This window comes from Apteryx mantelli, chromosome 5 (genome assembly GCF_036417845.1).
Source record: "Apteryx mantelli isolate bAptMan1 chromosome 5, bAptMan1.hap1, whole genome shotgun sequence".
In the NCBI taxonomy this organism is placed as follows: domain Eukaryota; kingdom Metazoa; phylum Chordata; class Aves; order Apterygiformes; family Apterygidae; genus Apteryx; species Apteryx mantelli.
This window is the reverse complement of record NC_089982.1, coordinates 20498449-20508767: the sequence shown is the minus strand read 5'-3', so window position 1 is coordinate 20508767 and position 10319 is coordinate 20498449. Positions and strand designations below refer to the sequence as shown.

The 10319-nt window shown below is 35.1% G+C and overlaps 1 protein-coding gene across 4 annotated transcripts in view; it reads right to left on the bottom strand.

The window, feature by feature from the left end:
• Window positions 1–531: 531 nt before the first annotated feature.
• The window catches only part of SEC24B (SEC24 homolog B, COPII coat complex component), a 48938-nt gene continuing 39150 nt past the window's right edge, over window positions 532–10319 (bottom strand). For 3 of the 4 annotated variants that reach the window (XM_067297602.1, XM_067297603.1, XM_067297605.1), the window contains 4 exons: window positions 9129–9233; window positions 5926–6018; window positions 4109–4212; window positions 533–2853 (listed from right to left, as the gene is read on the bottom strand). In XM_067297602.1, coding sequence (XP_067153703.1) covers window positions 2739–2853; window positions 4109–4212; window positions 5926–6018; window positions 9129–9233 — 417 coding nt within the window. In that variant the 3' untranslated portion in view covers window positions 533–2738. Of the gene's footprint in view, window positions 2854–4108; window positions 4213–5925; window positions 6019–9128; window positions 9234–10319 lie in introns of all 4 variants that reach the window. The other variant, XM_067297604.1, reaches the window with a different exon arrangement.

Sequence of the window (10319 nt, the reverse complement as noted above, 5' to 3'; positions counted from 1 at the left end):
CGTTGCCTTTCAAACTAGGAAATGGAAAGGGATGCCGAATGTCAGTAAAGATGCTGAGAATCACGTTGATCCCCAAAAGACTTAGCTGGGGCTGGTGAACATTTTCCCCAGCAAATCTTGAACTTCTCAGAAATAAGCATGATTCATACTATGCAAAGTTGAAAGCACACTGGGAAAATTTTAATCCCCAAAATGGGTAAAGACCTATTTGCACAGTTCAGCAGTTTCTTTAAAAAGATATGAAAGCTGGACCCTTACCTCTTCCCCAAAGTATTACTCGGTAGGCAGAAACTTACTGAGCTTCACTGCCCATCCCTTGATATGGATTCACTTTTTGGTATGCGTTTTCTGGTACATTAGTTTGATCCAAACCATCACAGGTAAAATCATTTTTTGGATACTTTTGCCATGCCTACAGATATTCTACTATCCAAACCACTAAAATTAATAGATATTCTTAATTCTAAATTTCAACTTCAAAATACTTCTACATGAGATTATCCTTTTAAAATTTAAAATAAAGTTTAGTCAGAAAGGAGATGTGCTTTATAACTAGTAAAAACATAACTAAATTCTCTACACTGTATTGATTTTACTAAATAGCTCTCAGATGCACTTTTCATAATTTTCATATACAAAAAACATAGAAGAATAAAACTTTAAGCAATGCTTTTTACAGAATACATTGTCATTAATCACGGTATAGCATGTTCCTAGATATTCAACACCCAGCTCACAAGTCAGAAGTGTATAACCTGAAACATTTAAAATTATAACATACTCTTCTGATCTTTTCAATTCCAAATGATTGTTAAGATTCCTGACTTTTCAGTAACACCTAGCTTTCACCCATATGTGAAGTTATCTAAGAAGAAGAATGTAGTTACAATCTTGTTGGTCTGATTTAGGGACATTCAGCATCTAGCATCTCTGCGGATATTTATTACATGGTAAACTAAATCACTAAATAGAAGCTTCTGCAAATTGATCTCTGTGTAACTTAAAAACATTTCGTTAAGGACAAGACAAATTTAAATTATAATTCCCCCCCCCCCCGACAGTGATTTGGTGCTAACATGAAGAACACCACCACTTTCACAATTTAATTAGTGTAACTTTTCAAACATTTGCAAACCACAGTAGTACATCTCCTCTTGAATATTCAAGTACCATTTTCAGGGGATATGGCAATTAAAACTCAACTTTAACATGCTAACATCTTAAAGACTGCATTAAAAAATAAAATGTAATAATATTAATTACTATTTGCTTTTTGGTACTTAATTATTTCCTTATAGCCACACTTGATTAAACCAAACAAATGACAAAATTCAGAATACGACATATGACTGACTATGCTTTTGAATTATTTCTAGTGTGCCTCTAAAGAAACAAAACCAAACCACCCCAACTTCTCCTTAACAACCAAATTTTAAATTCTGGGATAAATCTATTCAAAAACCCAAACCACTAAGTTACAAAAACCATTAGCAAGGACAAGCTTTTGGAAAGACACAGTGGTGTGATTACATCTTGAAATTTGAGATTTTACTGTGTTTCCTTTCATTGTTGCAAGGTATTTCATTTTTATATATATATATTTTTTTAAATCACAGCAGAAATGATATCATCATTACCAGTTCAGTGATTGCCCACACTTACTCTAAATGCCAAAGAAAACAAGTTACAGAAAGCTGGACCCAGACTACAGTAGATTATAAAATGTAAAACAAGGTTAACAGATATGTCTTCTTTAGGATAAGACATAAGAAGGGTTTTAGGAACTTTAACTATTATTTTAATAGTTCAAACTATGAAATATTTTCTCCTCCCTACCAGAGGTCTGTGAAATAAAGTGGTAAACATGTGCTCTTCAGTGTTCAGTTCAGTAGGAGTTCAATCATTAAAACATACTTGCATAAATATAAAAACACATGATAAAGCAAAATATTTTTAATTAGTAAGCCAATCATAAATAAATTCACCTAAAAAATAACTGAACAAGAAGCTGTTATTTCTGCATGGATTCTTACTTTTTTAGTATTTTTTAATAAGCAACTTCATTATCTAACTTGGGACAAAACAATTCATCATTTTGCACTCCACAATTCTGCACATTGACCTATGTCTTCTTTTTTTAGTTACATTTTTACATTTTCTTTACAAATGTAATACTTATGTACATTATATATTTTATTTCTACAGTTCATGTACTTTACTGAAACTCTACAACTTTCACAGGGAATTTGTTGAAGTCTTTAGTAAATATGAATCATTCCTTTTAAAAAGAAATTCATATAAACAACCAACATACAGCACTGCCCTTTGACATCTCCGACAGAGTTTGAACGTGGAAGGGCTACCATAATAAACGTAAGAAAAAAAGGCTTTATCTAATTGTACATTTCATTAAGAAATATCATCCCACATAGCTACATAAATTCACCAGCTTGCAATAAACAGAGCACCATACCGCTGCACTACTGGAAATGTGTATAAACCAATTTAAAGTTTACTAGTGAAACAGCTTCATTACTCCTATCACTTTTAGACTGAAGCAAATCTGCAAAATTCCACTGGAAATGTATACTTCTCCTTCAGCTGTAAAGCTTCTGAAACAGTGTTGGTCACTGTATATCGTGAAGAACAAACACCCACTTTTGTAACATCCCATGTACTTCTCTCTCAGCCAATGCTTCTATCTGAGGTCAGGATTTTTCTTCTAGTTTATTCCTCCTTCACTTACAAATCTGCTGTTGTATTTGAAGTAAGAATTCATAGTAAGAGAAAGCTGCTTCTGTCCGATCTTCAATTAAATGTTGAAAAAAATCTGTTTTGGCAGGATTCTCATCTCTGAAAAAGAGAGGAAGGTATTTCAGCCAAACACTGACAAAAATCCACTGTAAATTCAAGCAGAGGTAGAAGTTCTAATGAATTGCTTATCATGCTTTGGAGTCTAGATTCAGCTTGAAGACACTACAATGCAAATAATCCACAGTTTAAAAAAAAACACTATACTATATTGTCAGACAACAATGTCTTTTTAACAAGTATAGCATGTTATAAAAAGTGGATGAAGTATCATTTAAAGTATCTTGTAGAAATACAAAAATGGAAGCATAAACAATTATTTTGTTCTGGAAGTTAGCGATTATGCTGACAGTAATGAATTCTGAACAGGTTAAATTTAAATCTTGAAAAGATTAACAAAAAAAAAACAAACAGAAAATTCGCATCTCTGGTTATATGTAATCTCATTTTTTTCTTATTTGAGAAGAGAACAGAGGAAGGATTATGATACATGTCAAAGACCTAGCATCCAAAATTACTGCCCCAGTAAAAACCTGTTGGGGCACAGACTGTCTTCTATACTGGTTTAGTACAGTGGGCAGTGAAGCCCTGCTATTTACTGTGATCTCTCAGCACTACTTGCAAGTCAAGCAGCAGCCACAATGCCAATAGCTGGAGAAGAATTTCAGTCCTATGTTTAAATTTATTCTTTATCTAAGTCAGAAATAGTCACCAATACTCTCTAGCTATATCATTTAGAACCGTGATCTCCATCAGATTCAGTACACTGAGTACTCTAGAGAAGAAAAACAAAAAGAAAATTCAAGTATAAACGTTTTACAGGATTTAAACTTCTTTAGGCAGGTCAGGGCTTGAAAACACTTCAAAACAACACTATATTCATGTCATAAATCAACTGCTGTCCTACAGAGCTCAATAACAATTATACTCAATTATTAAACCATCTACAAATCATTAAACTTGCCTGAATTATTTATATATGAAAATTATAAAAGCTAAACCAGAAATTGGCTTGGTTAATTTCATTGATCATAAGTATATCCACAGTTTTAGTCTATTCCTAACAACAAAAATATACAACTAATTCCTAACAATAAAACTATTAATAAGTGAATCTGGACTAGATTCAAAGATAACCACTGTTGCTAAGCAGTTTCAGATGACAGCACCATATCAACTGGAGAAGGGATGGTATTCAGTTTCTTCTGGGCCAGATGTCCCCACTTTTCACTGATGTCTGTTAGAAACTATAAACACAACTTCCCAATAATTACCAGTAGCTCACAGAAATACTTACTTTATTACTTGAAGAACTGGACTTAAAGGTCTACTGTCTCTAAGCCAGGATATAAAAGACCGTGTCCTTTCTGAAGAAAGTGCATCTGCCTCAGGAAGCTGTGTCTGGTTGAAGATAATTGAATGAAGTCATTCTCTTTTATTATCAAAATTATTTAGAAAAAACAGATCCTGAGAGTCATAAATGACTCAAAGACAAAATAGCCCCAATTCCTGTTTAAAAAAGTTACCTACCTTTTATTACACATACACATTTTCTCTTCAGCTTAAAATACAAAAAAATCTGTAATATCTGTTCTGTAGGAAATAGTTCACCCTTAACTCAGAAAATGCCTTTTAAGTGCAAAACATTTTAGAAAGCAGGCTCATTTTAAAGTCATCATTTCAAAGTGCTGCTTTCACAGTTTTTTCTCTTTCCCTACGCACCAAGTTCCTAGATATTGCCTTTTGCAGCACTGAAAAGATGAACAAAACACTAAAAAGCGAGATCTGAACTGAAAGCGAAGTTCAACACAAGGATTATTCTTGACTATTTGGTCTGGGGAACGAACCGGAAAAAAATTTTTTAAATCTTGCTTTAGCCACTCACTGACCTAAGTATACCAACGCTTAGGTTTACATAAACCTTTAAGATATTTAACATGAGATAAGAAAGTCTGACTACAGATTTAAAACTAGTTCTATTGCTGCCTTTGTAGTAAGTGAACGGAGGAAGCATAATTTAAAAGCAAAGATGACAACTTACATCCATGTTCAGAGTTTTTTCTCTCCTTTTCATCATAATAAACACTATAAAACCATTAAAAAGTTATCATCCTTTATTCAAATTCATCCTCTGCTCACAGTGATAAGAAACTATCAACTAATACTACCAGCTGATCAGAGGGGACAGTTTTAAATTGCTAATGCAAGTAAAAGGTGGAAGTCTGGACAAGCAGTCCAATTTTAGAGCAGTCTTAATGCTCACCACTCACTCTCACCTGTTCTCAGGATTGCCACTTTTCTTTTATTTTCCCCCTTCATACAATGCAAGCTTTATGAGCAGGAAATAGCTTCCTGTGTGCTTCTACAATGGCTAACACATTTTTGGTATTATCTGCATATAATCATTCGATTCAGAACTTTTGCAGAGTATCTTAACAGGGTCCCTCCTTATCTGTCACTTGTTCATATTTTGGAATCAGTATCCACAGAAGAGGAAGTCTTCTCTTGAACTGCTGCTCCATTTTACACGGATGATTATAGATACAGGTTACAACACACAAAACCCTCCACCAAAGCACACGCTGAAGGGCTCCGAAGTTCTCATAGCTAAAAATGTTTCTCTTTTTAACACTGACTCAGGCTTGGAATCTTAAAAAAAACCTTAACTCCCATCCTTTATTCACAGACATATCCCCTCATACCACAGATCCGGTTTAAACCAAGTTCAGAGAACATAAAGCTTCTGACAACCATCATATCAGTAAAATAACTTTAAATTAACTAATACACTTGTGAGGAGAATGAATCCTAAAATTATCTAGGAAATTTCATCCTATTCTCATGAGTCCAAAAGCATTTCCAAAAAAAATTTAATAAAAGCAGTAACATAACTGAACATTTTTTTTGGCATTCAATGAATATTTACATTATTTTCTTAAAGATGTTTGACAACTAGCTAGGACTACAGGACTGGCAAGAAATTAGAAGGTACCTAATAAAATATACCTAACTCACAGTTATATAATTAAAAGTTGAAAATGTAGAAAAAGAATATAGATTAAATATAGATTCCAAATGTAAGCACTATACAGCACAGCTCATTAAAATGCTCACCATTTTCTGTGGTACTGATGCATAGTTTGGGTATCCGAGGACATCTTTTATGAAGTTGTTATTGCAGTTTTTTCCAATCCAAATATAAAATATCTGTAAGATGTCAGAATCAGTTTTAGTAAAGGCCTTGCACACATTTTAGAGAAAGAGACAAGTGGTGATGTAATTGGAATATTACCAGAATACACCTTTTACGCAAATAAATCACCTGATAACTCCAGTTGCAATTTGTATATATATCTCTATATTCACTATTTGCACATTGACTTATTAATACACTGGCACCATCTGGAGTAAGATCAATCCAAAAAATTACAGCCAAAATGCAAATACTGGAAGAATAAGGATCCAGGACTCATCTATACTGGAACAGTTAACACACTACCTTCCCATATTACCTCCTAAAATGGAAATCCTAAAATTTTATAAAGTCACACCACTGTGTCAAGTACACTGACTTCCCACTCTAAACAAGTTACAGGAAAGAAGCAATTATCAAGACACATTAAAGCTATTATTTCAGACATCTGGAGAGAGAAACTAGTTTGACATTCACGCTCAGCCCCTGAACTCATACTAGCTTTCAAGCACTTTCTTTCCAGACTGCCATTAGAGTAGCATGTTTTATCCCATTAAGTGTGTTTTACGGCAATTTCTACCATCACCTTAAATTATATCTACAGATTTTATTCTCTCCTCACAATTCCCTCACTCTTGCAACTCTTAGCTCACATAAGCCACAAATCATAAATGCATTTATATTTGTGCATATCTGAAGAGATTCACACATAAATGAGAAGTACTTTGCTAGACAAACTCTAGTACAGGCATACCTTGGAGATACTGTGGGTTCAGTTCCAGACCACCACAATAAAGTGAATATCGCAACAAAGTGAGTCACACAAATTTTCTGGTTTCCCAGTGTATATAAGAGTTATATTTACACTATATTGTAGTCTATTAAGTGTGCAATAGCATTATGTCTAAAAAAGCATCTGAGCCTTCAGCGAGTCGTAATCTTTTTGCTGATGGAGGTCTTGCCTTGATGTTGATGGCTGCTGGCTGATCAGGGTGGTGGTTGCTGAAGGTTGGGGTGGCTGTGGCAATTTCTTAAAATAAGACAGCAGTGAAGTTTGCTGCATCGACTGGCTCTTCCTTTCACGAAGGATTTCTCTGTAGCATGTGATGCTGTTTGATAGCATTTTACCCACAACAGAATTTCTTCCACAATTGGAGTCAATCCTCTCAAACCCTGCCGCTGCTTTATCAACTAGGTTTATGTAATATTCTAAATCCTTTGTTGTCATTTCGACAACGTTCACAGCATCTTCACCGGGAGTAGATTCCATCTCAAGAAACCACTTTCTTTGCTCATCCCTAAGAACCAACTCATGAACCGTTAAAGTCTTATCGTGAGATTGCAGCAATTCAGTCACACCTTCAGGTTCCACTTCTAATTCTAGTTCTCTGGCTACTTCAAACACATCTGCAGTTACTTCCTCCACTGAAGTCTTGAACCCCTCAAAGTCATTCATGAGGGCTGGAATCAACTTCTTCCAAACTCCTGTGAATGTTGATATTTTGACCTCCTCCCGTGAATCATGAATGTTCTTCATGGCATCTAGAATGGTGAATCCTTTCCAGAAGGTTTTCAATTTACTTTGCCCAGATCCATCAGAGGAATCACTATCCATGGCAGCTATAGCCTTATGAAATGTATTTCTTAAATAATAAGACTTGAAAGTCGAAATTACTCCTTGATCCATGGGCTGCAGAACGGATGTTGTGATAGCAGGCATGAAAACAACATGAATCTCGTTGTACATCTCCATCAGAGCTCTTGGGTGACCAGATGCATTGTCAATGAGCAGTAATATTTTGAAAGGAATCTTTTTTTCTGAGCAGTAGCTCTCAACAGTGGGCTTAAAATATTCAGTAAACCATGTTGTAAACAGATGTGCTGTCATCCAGGCTTTGTTGTTCCATTTATAGAGCACAGGCAGAGTAGACTGAGCATAATTCTTAAGGGCTCTCGGATTTCCGGAATGGTAAATGAGCACTGGCTTCAGCTTAAAGTCACCAGCTGTATTAGCCCCAACCAAGAGAGTCGGCCTGTCCTTTGAAGCTTTGAAGCCAGACATTGACTTCTCCTCTCTAGCTATGAGAGTCCTAGGTGGCATCTTCTTCCGATATAAGGCTGTTTTGTCTACATTGAAAATCTGCTGTTTAGTGTAGCCACCTTCATCCATTCTCTTAGCTAGATCTTCTGGATAACTTGCTGCAGCTTCTACATCAGCACTTGCTGCTTCACCTTGCACTTTTATGTTATGGAGACGGCTTCTTTCCTGAAACCTCATGAACCAACGTCTGCTAGCTTCAGACTTTTCTTCTGCAGCTTCCTCACCTCTCTCAGCCTCCATAGAATTTAAAGTGAGAGATGTGCGACTCTTCCTTTCACTTGAACACTTAGAGGCCCACTGTAGGGTTATTAATTACCCCAATTTCAATATTGTTGTGTCTCAGGGAACAGGGAGGCCCAAGGAGAGGCAGAGAGACGGGGGAATGGCCAGTTGGTGGAGCAGTCCAAACACACACAACATTGATCGATCAAGTTTGCCGTCTTATATAAGCACAGTTCGTGGCACCCCAAAACAATTCCAATAGTAACATCCAAGATCATTGATCACAGATCACCATAACAGATATAATAATAATGAAAGAGTTTGAAATACTGTGAGAATTACCAAAGTGTGACACAGAGACATGAAGTGAGCACATGCTGTTGGAAAAATGGCATCGTAGGGTTGCCACAAACCTTCAATTTCTAAAAAACGTGGTATCTGCGAGGCGCAATAAAGCAAGGCGCAATAAAACGAGGTATGTCTGTACTTACAGTTTCATAACCATTAAAAAGTTTTTGAAAAGGAAATCCATTATTTCCAAAAAAAATCTTGACGTGAACTCTTCATATATTCTGATAAATTTAACATGAAAAATGAACCTTTGAAGGCTTAATATGCAACCTCAGTTACAGACATTCCTCTGATCAAAATATGAAAGCTTTTCACTGGAACATGAGTTACTCTTAGGTTATCAGGAATACTGACTCACTACACTACTAATGTTGAAAGTCAGCTGCTTTTAAGCATTCAGCATGAATCACACTTATTTTGTAAGAGGAATGCATGAAACCAGTAACTTACTGAACCACAATCCATAAGAAAAGCTCCTTCTCTTGTCAGCTTCTCTGCAGATAACTTCTGAATAGGTGGCTGAGGAACAACCTTGTCGTTTACATGTATTGCACTCTGTAATAAGCAATAATTCTCATAATATAAACAAATCTCAATTCAGTAATTTTATCTTAACCAGGTATGATGAAATTGGAAAAAAGCTGTTACACTCTGGCAGCTTTTTGAGGATTCTCATGTAACAAAATGCCATCTTTAGCTTCAAATAACCACCTAAATTAATCAATTCTAGAATTATGTATTTAACCTAAAGCCTACTTCATTACCTAAACAAGAATAATGCCAGTTCATTTAACTTGTGCATGCATTTCTCATCTTACAGGTGCTAACCTCCTCCCAAAAGTCTAATGTCCCATACTTAAGGAAAATTTTCTATGACCAGCCATATCAAACTCTGTCTATTTTTCACTGCATTCCACTTCCTTAGAAATGTTGCGAGAGCAGAAAAATGTCAAATTCCACTCCCAATAGGAGTTCACTATTTTACCACATGTCAATAACAGAAAGCTCTTTGATGTAACACCCTGCCTGAAGTAGAACAGGTAGCTAAATATATTCTCAAACTAATATATGAGTTTGTCCACACAGAGTTAAGACTGATCTGATCAAACAATTTGTCTATAGCAGGGAGATATTAAAAATAATAATAAAATTTGTATTATTTCAGATTAAAGCAGATTGTGACAAGGCTGCTTCCCCATCCAATATAAAGATAGGCTGGATATCCATTACAAATCTGTGAAGCATGATATATGGAAAACAGTTAAGAAATTGAGTACATCTTCACTCAGATTGAATTTTAAGATTACATATACACACAAAAAACCCTCCAACGCACTAAATTAAGAATTCCATATTATAATGCAATAGATTAGAAGTTTGTTGGGACCTATGCATAATGATGAAAGCCATCTACTTGTCCACTTGGAGAAGTTCCAGGCTATACTCAATTTTCATGAGAATCCAGTGTTAAGAGAAAATTATTTTTTTAATTATTAGCAAAAGTCTTTTGTAATATAAATCATAGAATTTTCTATAGAAACAAGAAATTTAAAAGCAGCTTGTGCTGCAAATACTTCAAACTGAAGTAGTACTAAACAGCAGATTAACACTTTATCATATGATTTAAGATTTGTAAATTAA